This window comes from Myodes glareolus, chromosome 17, assembly GCF_982192425.1.
Source record: "Myodes glareolus chromosome 17, mMyoGla1.1, whole genome shotgun sequence".
Lineage (NCBI taxonomy): Eukaryota > Metazoa > Chordata > Mammalia > Rodentia > Cricetidae > Myodes > Myodes glareolus.
Window position 1 is genome coordinate 27,349,323 of NC_142042.1, and position 17,797 is coordinate 27,367,119.

Here is a 17,797-nt window from a genome sequence, read left to right on the forward strand (position 1 = left end):
GGGGTGCTTCTCTGTCATTGACTTTTGCTTCCACAGCAACGCTCCATCTAATTTTTCGCGGGACTTTCCTACGTGAGGCTAGAGAACGCGCCATCTACGGAAACCACACTACGAATCCGAGGTTCCACGCGTTCCGGCCCGCACAGCTTCCGCCGCGTCCGCGTCCGTACAACCGTACGACATGGCGGCGTCCTCTCCGGCACGCCTCTTCCTCTGACACACTTCCTGTCCTGCGCAGTCCTACTTGACCTTTGCCCTCGCCCTCCCCTTCCTTTTTCTCTTCCGGGGACGGTGCTTAGAGGTATGGTGGCTTGTTTCTTCTCCGAGTTTCCCCTGTTTACAATCCGCCGCCATCGGAGGACTTAGGCGGGCGGGACGTCCTGGGGGACAGTGCTACAGCTGGCCTGAGGGTGAGGGGCGAGGAGTGACTTGTGGCGGGCTCGTCCTTGGCTCGTAGCCGGACACGGAGAGCGAGCGGCTCGGGTCTTGGTAGTAAAGCGCTCAGCCACAGCGAAGCCTTCGGGTAGGCGGCTGCCCCCCGGTTCACGTTTGTCCAGATAGCGAGCGAGACGCGGTAGCAGGGACGGTGGCGGCGGCAGCAGCCTTGGTGATGAAGACAGAACTCAGATAGCGGCGGTTTACACTGAGTTTCTGTGCGGGTTTAGGGGCCGGACGATTGGGTCCCTTTAAGTAATGTCGGAAGACAGCGTAGCTTGGCTGATTTCGGCAGGCCGATGCCTATGTTCCTTGGGTAGCTCATTTTAGCACGAGCTTGGGCTGCTGCTGCTGGTTAGAGGGTCGTTTATATGCCGGGAACAGCTCGGAAACGGGGCCCACTGATACACTCCTCGGGGATGCTGCTTTGGAACAGGACCTAGGTTTCCCAACAGCATGTGCCAGTACCAAAAAGGGTGAGATGGTCGATGTCTTAATCCAAATGGTTTGCTGTATAAACTAGGGGGAAATACTGTCTTAGAAGAAGCTAGCAGCTGGCTCTGTATTGCCAGCAAATGGCATTGCCAAAGATTCATCTCACCCTGTAAAGTTTCTCCAACTTTCCTGGTTAATATTTTGATTTTGTCTAGACACCAAAGAAAACAGACTCCTTGAGGAATGGGCCCATAATCAGGGCTTTAGCCAACTCTGTACTTGACTACCAGTAGGAAAACCCTTGGTTGGTGATCCCTAAATGGATATAGTTTCTAAATGTGACATTCTTTAGTATGCATGAATATGTAAGTACGTAAGATTTGGTGATGCTTTCTAGTTGGACTTACAGTGAAAGGTGATTTTTTTTTTTTTAATTTTAGGCACTCAGAATGGTCCAGCGTTTGACTTACCGTCGTAGGCTTTCCTACAACACAGCCTCCAACAAAACTAGGCTGTACGTATTTTCTTCCAAATTTAAAATATCTCTTGTCGCCTACTCTGTGACACTGAGCTGCTCACACCCTTCCTTCCTAGGTCCCGAACTCCCGGCAACAGGATTGTTTACCTTTACACCAAGAAGGTTGGGAAAGCACCTAAATCAGCATGCGGTGTGTGCCCAGGCCGACTCCGAGGGGTGAGTGCCCTTCTGAGAGTTTAATGCCTTGGCGGGGAAGTGACTGCAGGCAGCGAACTACTGAGATGACTGGGAATTGTTAAATATCTGGGTCCACACCTGCTGAGGACGTAGATCATTTTCTTAAATAACCAATGTGAGAAGTAACTGAAGTGCTTTTCGGAAGAAGCAGTGGTCTGTTCCCTCTCTAGCCTAGTTTCCCAGTTGTGGTTCCTGCTAGGAAGTGTCCGTTTTTGCTTGAGCACCGCAGAGTAATTGCAGTCATTTCATTACCCAGGTTCGTGCTGTGAGACCAAAAGTCCTCATGAGATTGTCTAAGACAAAGAAGCATGTCAGCCGGGCCTATGGTGGCTCCATGTGTGCCAAGTGTGTCCGTGACAGGTGAGTGGGATGTCTGAGACGCTGTGTGTTTCTGTTGTACTGCCTGCCAGCCAATAGATAGGTGTTGGAGGAAACACCGATGCTCGGGTTGTGTCAGAATGTGGGGGGCATCTTTAAAATAGCTTTGGTTTTTAGAGAAAAGCCAGGAAAGAAATGGTGAATTTGTGTTTGATAGTAGGCAGCTGGGGAGGAGGATTCACGGAACAGGTGAATAAAGCAAACCTAAGACTCATTTAATAAACCAAAAACAGGCTACAGCAGAGTAAATGGTAAAACCATTCATGTAGGAAGATGAGGGTTTTTACAGGGGAAGAGGAAATGTGCTTGCCTTGCTGCCTGATGCTGGCCGGGAAGGGGAGATGACTAAGTCTTGGTTATTAGAATGACTCTTGAGTGAGGGTGGTTGTAGAGCGATAATTGCTGAGCACCAGCAAACATCCATGTACACCTGGATGAATTTTCTGGGTGGTTTTTGGTGAAGAAACCAGCACTTAGGTTCAAGTTCAGGTGACTGGAAAGGGGCAGTGCAATGAGTATCTATGGAAAGACAGAAAATTGGTGAGGGGGATTAAAGGGTGGGTGGAGTTTGGACTCTGATTTATTTGGGTGGTTTTACAAAATGCCCTAGCCAAGTGCTTAGATCAGATTTTCTTGACAACAATCTGCCTGCCCTGTTTTTGGAAAAAAATCATTAGGGAGTGAAGCCTACGTTAATACAAACACAGGACAAGTATTCTGGGAAACCGGCAACCTGAACTTTATATGTAAAGTTTAAAAGAGAAATTTCATGTAATTGAAGAAACTGGGGTGGCATTTGAGGCCAAAACTGAAGTACAGAAACAGGATATTCAAGACTGCTGCTGTTGGACCTGGTACCGAAAGGAGACGGTGGCCTTGGCTCTGTTCTTTACCCAAGTTCTAGTTTTTAGCAGCTAGCTGGTTTTTATGGGAAACATTCTAGTACCCAGGACCACCACCTCAGGGTTGGCACTGCCTCAAACATTCTTGATTGAGCTTCCCTCTTACTGGGAATAAGTTGTGTGTGATTTGGCTAAAACTAGCCAACACCGCCCATTTTATTTATAATTATCGTGAAGCGTGCAAGAGTAGGAATTGGAATTGCCATCTGTAAATGCCCATGTAAAATCAAGCTGTGGATGTTTGTACATTTCCCTAGGCTCTTGCTTTGCTCCATCTTATAATGATAATTTTCCAGTGTTCAATTGATGATCGAGGTTTGTTTTTCTTCATAGGATCAAGCGGGCTTTCCTTATTGAGGAGCAGAAAATTGTTGTGAAAGTGTTGAAGGCACAAGCACAGAGCCAGAAAGCAAAATAAACATGCAGCTTTTTAATAAAGGTCAAGGCTTTGTCCGTGCTTCTGTTCCGTGTGATTTGTTTAGTGGGGAAGGACTAATTTATGCTTGGGTGCTTTAAGGGAAACCATGCCATGGTTACTAGACTCTTGGGTAGTGCTAGTCATTGGGAGTGGCTTGAGAATCGTCAGTCTCACTGCCACTTAGACCGTTTCATGTTATCTCTTACCCCACCAAACCAGAAACCACCTCCAGGTGTAGGCTATTTGGAATGAAGTCCTTTAAAACTGTACTTAAATCCTCTATTGTGTTTTTTTTTTTAAGTTCTGTATGGGGAGTTTGAACACCCACTTCTGCAAAAACCCTGAGTAAATCTCAGATTTCTGGTTTTGTTGAATTTATAGTTGAGGTTGATACATTAAAATACAAGTTGCTTGTGCTGATTTGAACAAGTTCTTGAGGCTCTTAAATGCTGAGAGAACTAGCGTGGTCCAGGAGCCATACAAATCCCCTTTAGACTTCATGTATTTCTTTTGTGTTGCCTCTTGCCCCAGTTTTAGCCATTGCCTCATTAACTGGTGAGGTAACAACATATATGTGTACAGAGGGGTTTTTCATGGTAATTTACAGTACAGAACAGATCTGCCACTGGAGAGATGGTTACCATTTATGGACAGTTGCTGTTCTTGAAGAGTTACTTAGTTCCCAGCACCCTCCTGGGAACTTAGAACTGCATCTGAGGTCCCAGTGACTGTCATCCTCTCCTAGCTTCCTTCTGATGGCTTTGCGTGCATGGGCTGCAGTTAGGAGCATCACTGGGTGGTGGTGGCATACGCCTTTAATCCCAGCACCTGGAAGGCAAAGGCAAGTATATCTGAATTCAAGGACTACCGGGGCCATGCACAGAGACCCTGTCTCAAACCCGATCCAAAAGATATTTTTTTTAGTTGAAATAAAATTATATAACTTTCCTCCAGTTCCTCAAATTGATAGCCTCTAAATAAAAGGGCAGGACTGAGCTAGACAATGGTGGCACACACTTTTAATCCCAGCACTCAGGAGGCAGATGGGTGGATCTTTTGAGGCCAGCCTGGTCTAAAAGCTAGTTGCAGGACAACAAGGGCTGTTACACAGAGACCCTGTCTCAAACCAGCACCCAAAAAGAAAGCAGGGCTGCAGAGATGAATGTTGATGTTTCAGAGGACCCGGGTTCTGTGCCCTTGTTCTTGGTGAGGTAAAGCTAATTGGCAGTTTGCAGAACGTTACTGGGATCCCAGGAAGCTGACATTTGAACAGTCTAAGGTGAGAACCCTTGGCTGTTTCTCCTTGCTGACAGATACCACCGTTTTGCCTAACACGTTTATTTTCACCATTTCAGATGATGGAAATATAAATACCTTTGCTGGAGTATTTGGAGATGTCTTATTTAAAATGTGATGGGCTGTGTATACATTCCCACACAGGCACTGATGAGTTTTAAGGACAGTCTGAGTTACATAGCAAGAACTGTCTCAAACGGTCTGGATCTGAGTGCCTTGAATGATAAGATAGCAGAGGGTTCATTACTACCAATGTTACAGATCCATCAGATGCCCCAAGTACCGGTTCTCAGAGCAGTTACCGTGTGTCAGAACTAGAACATTTCATGGTTTGAGAGTTGGCTTAGAAAATAAACCAACTCAGGCCTAGCACTAGTAAAAGCCAGACAAGGTGATGTTCTGTAGCCCTAATAGTAGATGCCGGAGGGCATGCGTAATAGTGGAGAAGATGCCAGAGGCTTATGGCCAAGCCAGCATAGCTAAAAGATGCTCCACATTTATAGTAAGTGATCCTGTCTCCTATGGTGGACAACAGCAGGGTAATAACTCAGTATTGAAAGTGCACACAATTTAATAATTTAAATGAGAATCAATAGCCTTGGTCTCAGCCTAACTCCTTGACATTAGTGGGTTGGACTGCACCAAAGTGCTTTGCAGTCCTACGGCATTGGCATTAGTGTCTTAACACAGCACTTTGTAATGGGTTAAATTTTGAAAACTTAAAGTTGATCACTTGTTCATTGATCTACAGGATAGTTTTTAAAAAAGATTGACACCCAAAGTTCATAAACACTAGAAAGGAAACCCTCAGTTTGCTTACTGTCCAGGACCCATTATTCCATGTTAGGTTGAGCAACGTGACTGAACACAGGCTTTTTAAAAATTTATTTTAATAAGTTTGTTGGGGCAAGACTACATACATGATTTAGGTGCCCTCAGAGGCCAGAAGCATTGGAGTTACGAGGTGGGTGCTGGAAACCAAACTGAGCAGTACCATCTCTTAACCTAGTGGATCCTGTCAAGGTCCAGCCAAATAAATAAATGGGTTAACAGCTTTGAGAAAGTTACTGCATTAAAACATAGTTTACAAGCAATTCGCTTCACCTTTTCTAAATTACAAGTATTTATACTTCAAAACATCTTTGTAGACAATTTGGAAAGTATGGGGAAAAAAAGACATCTTTCTTGAGACAGGGTCGTTTTGCCCTGCCTATCCTGGACCTCTCACCTGTAGACCAAGCTGGCCTTGAACTCACAGAGATCCACCTGCCTCTGCCTCCTAAGTGCTGGGATTAAAGGCATGCGCCATCATGCCCCTGGCTCTGGAAATAAATAAATAAATACCCTCTTATTTTAGTACTTAGAATATTAATAGTGGATTTTTTACCCTTTGTAAGGCAAACAGGATAATAAAAATTGAAAGCATAGTATGTGTGTAAATTTTCAGTTCTTTTCCACACAGAACTCAGATAACTGTTGAAATGCATGTTAGTGTCTTGGTATGGCCATAATTTAAATATTCCTTTTAGAAAATTCAAGCTAGTTGAAGTTTTCTCTTAAAATCTGAATATTCATACATATTTAACTTTCTCACTTGAGATATCATACATAAGATATTGTGGTGTAAATGTAGTACTATGCTATCTAAGTCACCCAAGTGGATTTTGTAACTGTTGTTTCAATTTGGCGGGGGTGGAGAAGTGGGGGTGGGAAATCAAGTTTTTATTGAATCCAGTTCTGCGTGTGACAAAGCAGTCTTGACAGGCCCCTAAGAGGACATGTGAATGTAGTCAGTGGTTTTCTTTTCAAAGTCTAGTATTTCTCCTTCCGTTGAATTGCTTATAAATTCCATCAGAAGGTTGAGGGGGTCTTTTACCCTTAAAAGCAGAGAAGTCTCCATCTGCTTACACAAATCAAGGTTGTTTTCAGCAGCTAAATATTAATAACATGCCGCTTTCAGCCTACTGATGAGCTTGACAATGGCTAACTGCAAGAGCAGCTGCGCTTTCCAACCGTGGGTTACGATGGCGCTTAATCCTGAACGTTAGGTTTTCTCTAGTGTGCATCGCTTGGTCACTATTGTATGACGATTGGCGTCATCACTGTCACATCTTGGCTTGTGAAAGCTGTTGTGTGTCTCTGTCTCCGCAGCTGTGAAATGGCAGTGTGAGTCTGTAGACCTGGACAATGGCACGGCCCACGGCCCTGGAGAGCGGGGTGGTGAGCATGGCACACCCCGCTGTCACCGGGTCTGTTACCAGTTTACAGAGGATGCGCTTGGATGCTCTGTTTCTTTGGGACTTACTTGAAAAATATATGCCCTTTTAAAAGGTGTAAATAGTTATTAATAACTTGATTCTGTAAATCTCTAGGTTTTGTTTTTTTTTCTGGTTTTTTTTTTGAGGGGGAAGGGCTATTTTGTTTTGTTGAGACAGGGTCTCACTATATAGCCCTGGCTATTCCCAAACTCAATATGTAGACCAGGCTGACCTCAAACTCACAGAGATCATCCTTCATCTGCCCCCTAAGCCCTGGGATTAAAGGTGTGCACCACCATGCCTGGCTAATTTTGAAAAATCCCAAATCATTTCTTGAATCTAAATGTGTCTAAATGTTGGGGACAATAAGTCTCAGTTCTCTTCAAACAATAAAAATTCAGTGTGGTGTTTGTTTTGTAAGTCAGGAATAGAAAAGTTTACGTTGTCATGAGTTTTTAATTCTTATTTGGTTTGGGCTGCTGGAAGAAGTTACCATATACTGGGTAATTTAAACAACAAACATTTGCTTCTCAAAGTTGAGGCTAAGAAGTCCAGGGTGGTAGCAGATTCAGCATCTAGGAACACTTTCTTCCTGGCTGGGTAATGGCTGTCTTTTCGCCTTCTCTGTAGTCAGAGGCTCTTCCAGTCTCTGTGACCCAGGTTCTCCCCATAGCCCCAGATCCTGACCATCCCTTCAGAAGTTTATTGAACACACACATTGAGGACACATAGGTACCTCAGCCTGTAATGCTTCCTGAGTTAAGATTTACAATACTGAAGCCGGGCAGAGGTGGTGTACGCCTTTAATCCCAGCACTCAGGAGGCAGAGGTAGCTGGATCTCTGAGTTCGAGGCCAGCCTGATCTACAAAGAGAGTTTCAGGACAGCCAGGACTGTTAAGAAAAACACGAGAAAAAAATTAAAAAGATTTATAATATTGAATCAAAAACTGCTTCTGGTCTTCCCAAATCCCAGCTGCCAATCATAGCAGGCTTTCTTGTGTTATTCTGGTGAGCATGAAGGATTATACAAATGGTTCCCACGTTGTAACTGGCCTTGGTGCTCTCATCCAGCTGACACCTAATAACTGCTAAGTGCTGTTGGGTAAATACTAATACAGTAGCTGGTAGCATGTTAAATGTAGTGTGCAGCTCTCCCTTGCTCTTGCTCTCTCTCTCACACACGTGCAGGAATGAAGGGAAAGCTCTGTTATGTAACTAAGGAGTTTAATGGACAGGTAAACTAGGCTTTTCTAAGGAATTGATATGTAAGTTCACGGTAAGAATAAGTAGTTGTTAGCTGTGAGCAGAACATCCAGACAAAGGAACTGACCTAGGCAAATACCAGGACTCAAACAGCTTGCATAGAGATACAGTTAATTCAGTGCAATGCTATTCTTTCCGTGTTTACAGCCCCACGCTTGAAATGTGTGAACATTCCCAGTTACTAAGAAGAAACATGCCTGTCGCCATACGGAGTTTAATAAAGGGCCACATCTGTAATGCTTTTTCCATCCCAAAGATCAATGAGAGAAAACCTTGCTATACTGTTTGTTTTAGCGAGGACAAAAACTCCCCTTTGGGTTAGGGAATATTTAAATTACAAAAAGCCCTGGGTCATTTCCACAGTGGCCTCCTACACTATGAAGGAGGGAAAGGATCAAATGTATTGACTGAATTCCCCTGCCGCTCTTCCCGCTTCTGTATTTCTTGGCCCGCGCCAACAGCCTGAGGGCTCAGCTCTCTCAACTCTCTTAGGCTTGGAAATAAGCTTACAGCTTGACAGGCCCAAAGAACAAATGGACTTGAAGAGAATTCAGATATTTACTGCATTGGCGTGTTAGTCATGCAAAGACTGTTGGGCACATGGTGTCTCTCATACGTTTCAACTCTTCTATTGTAGAGTGAGAGTAGCCATAGACAGTGCACAAATGAATGAACATCGCTGTGTTCCAATAAATCTTTATTACCAAATGTGTGTCAGATTGGCCCACGAGTCACAGTTTGTGGGCCCCATGACTCTGTCATCCTATGTCTAGTGATAGCTACTATCTGACATGATTGTCATAGCAACTGCATGATTGATTTCAGCAATTGTTGCCTTGTTAGATCTCATCAGTCGGGACAGTAGAAATGAAAGAACTTCTTGCTTTCAGCCTTCTTAACTTTTCAGTAGTCTTTGGAAAACACAGTACTGAAATGGGTGCAGTGCACTGACCAGCCTTCTTTGGCTTGCGTACTCCTCACAACATTTGTGAAAAGTATTTAGACCCTGGCAGATGAATAGATTGTCATCTAAAAGTTCTCATTAGGATTTTAAATCGTGGGCTAGCGAGATGGCTTGGCGGTTAAGAGCAATGGGTGCTCTTCTAGAGGACTCAGGTTCAGTTTCCAGCAGCTCACAACTGTCTGTAACTCCAGTTCCAAAGGCAATGCACACTGTGGTGGCTTGAAAGACAATGGCCCCCAAAGGCAGTGGCACTATTAGAGGTATGGCCTTGTTGGAGGAAGTGTGTTCGAGACTGTGTCACTGTGGGGGTGGGCTCTGAGGTCTCTTTTGCTCAAGTTTCCCTCCCTGACTGTCAGTCAACTTCCTGTTGCCTGCAAAATGAAGCACTCTCAGCTCCAGCACCACATCTGCCTGCATATGATGCTCCCCATATGATGATAATGAACTGAACCTCTGAAATGGTAAGGGAGCCACCCCCAATTAAGTGTCTTCTTTATACTGTGGTCTTTATATTGCTGTGGTCGTGGTGTCTCTTCACAGCAGAGTGAATGTTTGAACAATTTCAAAGTAAACCATTCCACCAAACTTTTATTAGATTGAATAAAGCTACATAGCGTTTATTTTTGTTTGTTTGTTTTCCAGACAAGGTTTTACAGGCCCTGGCTATCCTGGACCTCACTCTATCGGCCTGGCCTCAAAGTCACAAACATCCACCTCCTCTGCCTCCTGAGTGCTGGGAATAAGGGCATGCCCCATCGCCGCCTAGCTGTACTGGCTGTTTTTAAAAGATAGAAATGAACAGTTGTATATTATTCCCTTTTTCCAGCCATATCACCGTGACATTTCCTCCCATAGAATGTTAGCTGGCATAGTTGCGTATTGGAAGTCTTTTCCTCCTCAGTAACTTTCACAGACGGGAGAATAAGAGAGCCACTGGGTCTTACCCACCCTGGTCCAATGGACCGAGGAAAGAATCACTGCCTCTTGGATTGGGTTCTTTCTGCTTCAGTCTCAAGGAACTCCTCAGAGTGACCCATTTCTTTGAATTTGAGTTGGTAACAGTGGTGGGGATATTAAATGAAAATTATAGTCTCTCTACCCCATTCTTCATCTTTTGTGAATTCAAAGGATCCTCAGTGTGAGCCAGGACAGCCTGCTGTGGTGTCTAATGTTTCTCTTCTGTGTCAGACAGGGAAAGACAAGCTCTATCAGTAGCTTTTCCTTTCTTCACAATCATTTAGAAATTATAAGTGAGCTGGGCAGTGGTGGCACACACCTTTAATCCAAGGATTTGGGAATCTGTGTGAGTTCAAGGTCAGCCTGGTCTACAGAGCGAGTTCCAAGACTCCAAGACAGGCTCCAAAGCAACAGAGAGAAACCTTATCTCGAAAAATAAAAACAAACAAACAAACATAAACGATTGTGGATTAACAACATAGACAAAAATCTCCTTAGCAGAGATTTCACGCCATTGGGGATTGACAATGAATGAAAAGGTGGGATAAATAAAATTACATACTTCAGCCCACAAATGCTGTGGAGAAAAAACGAGACGGGTAAAGGACACGGAACCAAAGGTGCAAGCGTGGCGTTGCTGTTTAAGTGGGTCCGCCTGGGAAGGATACACGCAACGTGCTGGGCGCGAGGAAAGAGCCGCGGTTCTAGCAGAGAACTGGAAACAAGATGGCACCACGTGGCTGAACTGGAGGCAGAGAGCGGTAAAACTGAAGTCACAGAGTGCATAGGTGCTGGATTGTATTGATCCTTAGGATTCCCTGTTAGGACCTACATGGCCTTCAGCCCCGGTCAAGAGAGCCTCTACTCTAGTTCCCATGCTTTAGAGACTTTCGTATTCTCCTGGACATACCTCATCCTATAATCAGAGTCCAGGACACCCCAGGTTGATGTGTGTTCCCTGTCTAGACATGACCCCAGAAACCCCTGCCCTGGTCTCCTCAAACCCATTCATGGTGTGTCCTTCTTCTCTGGAGTGTTACTCAAGAGAGGCTCGTGTTGTTGATGTCCTCACCTGAAGCCTGCCTGTGGGTGTTCGAGGGAGGTCGAAGGCATGCGGGTATGTGCTAAACTATCCACACATCTGCAAATGAAGACCTTCGAGGTAGAAACCACCAGAGGTCTGGGAAAGGCAGGGCTACACAGGGAACAAGCTGCATCTGTAACACCATGTTTGGACAGTGAAATCTAAAGAGTTCTAGAAGTCTCCACCTTCAACATCTATGTCCAAGTGGTAGGCTAGAACTTGTCTCTGTGAACCGCTCATTGGCATGATTTATATGACTTATGTAAGCATTTGACAGAAGGGGTTGTCCTGTATTTCCTTGCTCTGAGTCCTGCAGATGTTAAGGCAGACCTGGGTTTCTAGCTCCCGAGTGGATGAGAGTGGATGGGAAGCCACCAGCGCCACATTGCCTGGAAGCAGCTGTGCTGATCCCAGATGCCAAGTTATTCATGCGCTGCCCTCAAACTGTGCGTCTCCAGTCAATTCACCACGGACCAGCAGATGACTCTGCGGTTTCCTTTCTTCTGCAAAATGGAAGGAAAGTGGAACGGTCGTGAAAGATGGGATGGGAGGAAGAATTAACAACACCATGTTCTTGGGGGAAACCAGTTTTCAGAGACGCTTTGTGGAATTTGAAAATCTAGAAATTGCTTTCTTTGAAACTGATAATCCTCCACTTGGCCAGATTATCTTCAGATAGCCCAATCTGGCCAAGAAAGTAGTAGGTAACCCATCTGAAGGACTCAGCTAGAATGGAGACAGTGTTTACTCGAAGCTCGAAGGCCTGGAATAGAGTGTTGGCTCAGCCACTGTTTCTGTCTGTTTGGTTAAAGCCCCTTGTCCTGGCTGTGTAGGGTAGTGATTTCCAGCCTCCCATCTGTGCAGCCCCTGATAAATTTTATGGACTTGGTGGTAAATTGGGTGTCTGCTGTGTTCCAAGCACTATAAGGGGCTCCAAGCCTTGACAGAGAAGCACCGGAACTCCCTGGGAGTTCAGGTCTAGCTCCTGACAGCTTAGCCAGTGGGTCCAGCTAGGATAGCACTGTGACACATTAGGGACATGTGCTGAACACTGATAGAATGTCTAGTCAGTCCTGCTAGCCTTCATGGCTTTCCAACACCCAATGAGCTTTGTATGGATGCCATTAATTATCCAAGCCTCGGTAGACGCTATATAAATAAAGACACACAAAGAATTTTCAGAATGGTTTTAATAAATACTTAAATTTCTAAGAATGCAACCACTATTTTAAACTAGGGGAGATTATTTTTTTTCCTAAACATTAATCTGAAGAAATCTAACATGCGAGGAAAAGGTAATAATTCCTAAAACTTTGATCTCTTGCCAGGTAATCTGAGATTTCCAAATGTAAACAAATAAAATAAAATAAAATAAGAATGTAAATGTGTGTGTAAACTTGCTGATTTGCATCTTAAAAAATTCTTTGGTGCTAGATATTGTTTGCCCAGAATCTGATTAATGATAAATTTGTTTGTAGCAGAATACAAACGTCTACCATGTTTTGCCAAGAGCATCATGACCCGAGTGTTTTGCTTTTCTACAAGTTTGTGAACCTCTACTGTTGGCGATTGGAAAACATCAAAGGGTTTTAGGCCCATTAAGATTTAGAAATGTCCTTTGATGACTGAAGTGCTCGCTTTCACTCATCCAGCATTGTTGATTGTGGACTGTGTGTGTGTGTGTGTGTGTGTGTGTGTGTGTGTGTGTGCGCGCTAGGCACTGTGTTAGCACCTCTGCGGGTCGCAGGGGGAGTTTCGGAAGCAGGCGAAGCCTCCCTTCTCTCCTAGAACCCTGGGTTCCCACAGTGCTCTGCTTCCATGCACTCAGGTACGGGACATGGTGCAGTGGTTAGAGCACAGGCTCCCCTTGCTTGCTCATATGGTCTTGAGACGTCACTTCAAGTCTGTGTTTTATGAGAATCCTAAATGAAAAAAATTTTTCCAAGGTTGTCCTAAGAATACCTGCCATCAGTTGGTAGTTAATATATGTAACTTCTGGTTTCCTGGCTCCTTTGCCATCTCTCCTTAAAATCCTAAACTTGGAACACACCTGCCATCAACACGTGCGAGTACGAGCCCGTGTGCTGCCTTAAGGACTGTTTATATTTTTACTTTTAAAATTCCTAGTGGTGGGGAGGGGACTGAGTCTCTGCTAGGGAAGAGCAGAGCAGGTGAGGCTGGTAAGTCAATCGGTTCAAAGCCCGAGACGTGGGCAGCAGAAAAGATGGATGCACATGCGTGAACATGCCCGTTGAAGTACAAACAAAAGACGGCCCAGCGGTTGCAAGCACTCATGCACTGCCTAACAAGTGTCTGTAACTCCTGTTTCAGGGGATCCCATGCCCATTTCCAGCCCCCATAGCACACGCATACACATAGACAAAATGCGCAGAAAATGGAAATGAATAAAATCTTTAAAAATGGACATCATGGTTCCAAGTTCAGGAGGACCACCATTTGAGCTTCCTCTTTCCATTTCATAAATGTGAGCTTGACTATGTAGTCCTCAGTTTCACGCTTGGTAGACTGACTTTAGGAAATCCCTTAAGAGATGTTTGAACAAGATACACCTATATCCTCCCATCGGGGAAGAAGGGATGGAAAGAAAGAGAAAGGAAGGAAGAAAAGAAAGAGAGAAGGAGGGAGGGAGGGAGAAGAGAAGGAGGAAGAGAGAGAGAGACAGAGAGAAGAAAGCAGACAGACAGACAGACAGACAGACGAGAGGGAGGGGTTGTGAAAAGCTGTCTGTGTGGCATAAGAGCCGTTACCATCATGATTTCACAGCAGGTGAGTGACCTTCCCTAGGCCTGCACAAGACAGGGTGGCCACTAATCCTGAAAGGACTGTGGAGCCCTACCCCTCCCTGCTGAACTGGTGGATTCTGGAGGAGGAAGAGTCATTGCCTTCAGCTCTGCATTCATAGGTGAGCCCACCAGCACTCATGGACAGCCAAGCCCATCGTCCATAGAAGCCCTGCTGAAACTCCGTGGTCACTACATAAAACAATTGACATGGATAGGAAGAGGGGACTTGTAGGGAAGAGGGGGGCTAACTGGTGCGAGGGAGCGAGCGAGGCTCGAAGGTGGGAGTAAACTGAATGTAGACAGACACGTGAAATTGTCAAAGACCGAATTAATATGTTTCAAAATTAAAAGAAATCAGACTCCCAACTGGACGCTGAGTGCTTTAACCCAAGCACTCAGGAGGCAGAGCTAGGCAGATCTCTGAGTTCAAGGCCAGCCTGGTCTACAGCACCAGTTCCAAGACAGCCAGGGCTACAAGGAGAAACCCTGTCTCGGAAAAACAAAAAAACTAAAACTTAAAAAAAAAAATCAGACTCCTGGGCTAAAGTAAAGATCCCCTCAACCAGAATCTCTAAAACTGACATTTGAACACATTCTCGTCAAGCCGGATCTTGGGCTGTCCTTGCACAAAGATGGGAGTACACATAGTTGTTTGGTGGAGATTTTCATCGCTTTTAGGTGATTCTGAAGACGGTTCTTACCTTCTCTCTGTCTCCGTCATCTGACCTATAGTGTGGAGGAGATAATGAGGTGAAGCGGCTTCTGCTGTCCAAACCTGAGCTTGTGTGGTCAGGAGCTCTCTCTGTCATGATTAAAGGAACGTGACCATGTTGGAAATAAGCGAAAAGTCAACTGATACCATCCAAATTCTGTGTCTTTGTGAGGGACTGTGGAAACACACACACACATACACACACGGAGTTGAAGTGCCAAGCTGTATTTGATTAGTTCTGGGCAGAAGCGCATTATGGCATCTGAAAGCCACGACTGGAGACATCTATTCTGATGGGGCTAATGTTCTGCGGGTTTCCTTTCAACTGAAGTTGAGGGAAAGTACTTTGATATAATGTACATATGGAAATATTTTACGGCATTCTTAAAAAGTTAGATATTTCATTTAATATATATAAAACATACTTTTTCTTCTCAATGTGCCTAAGTGCAGCCAAATCAATGCCTTAAAGGGGCCTTCGTCATTTCAGCCAGAATAGTTTTGTTTTGTTTCTCTCTGTTGCTAAATAGACATCAGTGCGTTTGGAAGGACTGGCTGACAGCCCTGGAGACAGGGTCTCTGCTCAAGGCTTCTGGCCGTCAGCAGCGTCAGCAGCTGCTCAGATGCACCCCAGATTCTTACCTCTGGGAAGATCATGTCTGGAGGCGAGAAGGCGCTTTGATTTCCCCGCGTCTCTGGAAGGTGCTGATGAGAACGGCTGTGAGCACGGCCTCCCATTCGCAGGGACTTTCTCGTTCCGAGGCCATCGCCATGTTTCACATGTGCAGTGAAATTGCAATCTGGGTTTTAGTTCCAATTCTTTGAGAAAGATTAAAGACTGTTCATCTAGATGTTCTTCCTAACCTTGGGGTAAAGTACGCCTTGGAAAGATAGCGCTCAATCAAAAGAATCCATTACTGCTGATCGTGTTGAAAAAAAAAATAGGGACTGGATGCAGATGACAGGAGATGGTGACCCTCCAGGTTTTTATAGTGTGTTTTAATGACTTTTAAAAAACACTTATTGTGTGTCTGTGTCTGTGTATGTCTGTGTCTGTGTATGTCTGTGTCTGTGTGTGTCTGTGTCTGTGTGTGTCTGTCTGTGTGTGTCTGTGTCTGTGTATGTCTGTGTCTGTGTGTGTCTGTGTCTGTGTATGTCTGTGTCTGTGTATGTCTGTGTCTGTGTCTGTGTGCGTCTGTGTCTGTGTGCGTCTGTGTCTGTGTACGTCTGTGTCTGTGTCTGTGTGTGTCTGTGTCTGTGTATGTCTGTGTCTGTCTGTGTCTGTGTCTGTGTGCGTCTGTGTCTGTGTGTGTCTGTGTCTGTGTGTGTCTGTGTCTGTGTGTGTCTGTGTCTGTGTATGTCTGTGTCTGTGTGTGTCTGTGTCTGTGTATGTCTGTGTCTGTGTGCGTCTGTGTCTGTGTCTGTGTGTGTCTGTGTCTGTGTGTGTCTGTGTCTGTGTATGTCTGTGTCTGTGTGTGTCTGTGTCTGTCTGTGTCTGTGTCTGTGTGTGTCTGTGTCTGTGTGTGTCTGGGTCTGTGTATGTCTGTGTCTGTGTATACCTGTGTCTGTGTATGTCTGTGTCTGTGTATGTCTGTGTCTGTGTATGTCTGTGTCTGTGTATGTCTGTGTCTGTGTGTGTCTGTGTATGTCTGTGTCTGTGTATGTCTGTGTCTGTGTATGTCTGTGTCTGTGTATGTCTGTGTCTGTGTGTGTCTGTGTCTGTGCATGTCTGTGTCTGTGTATGTCTGGGTCTGTGTGCAAGCCTGTGAGCACCTGCACGCCACAGCATACCCTGGTTGTCAGAAGACAGCTTGTGACAGTGGGCTCTCTGCGTCCACCTTGTAGGTTCCTACACAGTAATTAAAAGACGTATTGTATTAAAAGATTAATAGAATTAGTCCTTGGGAAAATATTCAGTTGGCCAAAATTTGCCAAGCCCATTTTTAACATTTTATAAGTATATATGATTTCCCAGGCAGCTAGATAGATTAAAAAAAAAACCCTGGGTTTGATATTTTATTCATCTGAAAATGATGCTTTCAGGAGATTTTTCTTTCATCTTTAAAGGAGTAAACCATTTACATTTTAAAGACAGGCTTGAATGCCCTGGGGAGCAGCTTTTTCTATTTATGTTATATTTAATTGCATTTATTTGATCACAGCATCGAGGCAAGTTTTTAAAAAATAAGTTTGCCTTTTTACTGTGCTTGTGAACATAGTTGATGAATCTCAAGGTATCAGAAAATACGTTTGGCCAGAGTTGAACTGTGCATGACCGAGTCCTCTAAAAGAGAAAGCCTGCCCTACTGTGGCCACAGAGGGGAATTACAAGTGGGAAGTTCAAACGGTTGTTTCAATTACACCAGCTTTGCAGGAAAGACATATATATAGTTATTTTCTACCAAAAAAAAAACCCTACATGTTTGTGTTTATATGAGCACATATTTAAATCTAAACTCTGATTACTATGTATCAATACATTTCTCTCTTGACACTCCCCTCTCCTCTCCCTCCCAGCAGCCAAGTAAGACTTGAAGACACAGAAACTCAAAACTTGAACTTGGGCAGTTCCCTTCCTCTATTGAGAATCTTAGAATGCGAATGTCCATGAGGCACAAGGGAAGGTCTTAGCCGCTTTTGGCCACGTCAGCGTCAGCATTTTGACCATCCTTATAGGTTAGAAATCAAGCGGCACGGTGGTGGTGCATGCCTTTAATCCCAGCACTCCGGAGGCAGAGGCAGGTGGATCTCTGTGAGTTTGATGCCAAGCTTGGTCAACAGTGAGCATTCCGGGACATCCAGGGCTATACACAGAGAAACCCTGTCTCCAAAAAACACAACCAAAACAGAAAAAAAAAATCGTGCTTCTGAAGTTAACGTCTGCTGCCGGGAATGACTGGATGGCTTAGATAGATAACATAGCACGGTTTCATGCACAATGGACGTAAATACCTCTGATTTTTCTGCTCTTTCTTTTTCTAAGCTGGGTGTGTGTGGTAGCACCTGCGGGAAGTCTCAGCTACTTGGGAGGGTAAGGCAGAAGGACCAAAAGTTCAAGGCCAGCCCTGGCAACTGTCCTTATCTTGTCTCAAAACAGGTAAGAGTGTGTGTGGAGGGGAGAGGGAGTTGGGATGGCTCAGTGGATGAGAACCCTGCTCTTCCAGAGGACTTGGGC

The 17,797-nt window shown here is 44.8% G+C and overlaps 1 protein-coding gene across 2 annotated transcripts; it reads left to right on the forward strand.

Annotated features, from left to right (window-relative positions):
- The first annotated feature begins 304 nt into the window (after nt 1–304).
- Rpl34 (ribosomal protein L34) lies at nt 305–3,318 on the forward strand. Of its 2 annotated transcripts, none has more exons than XM_048456931.3 (5): nt 305–410; nt 1,311–1,384; nt 1,465–1,564; nt 1,842–1,945; nt 3,199–3,318. In XM_048456931.3, the coding sequence occupies exons 2-5, from the start codon at nt 1,320–1,322 to the stop codon at nt 3,281–3,283; spliced, it is 354 nt and encodes a 117-aa protein (XP_048312888.1). In that variant the 5' UTR covers nt 305–410; nt 1,311–1,319; the 3' UTR covers nt 3,284–3,318. The 2 variants fall into 2 exon arrangements, with proteins under 2 accessions (XP_048312888.1, XP_087753698.1); XM_087897572.1 differs by having other exon boundaries at nt 339–523.
- The last annotated feature ends 14,479 nt before the right edge of the window (nt 3,319–17,797 follow it).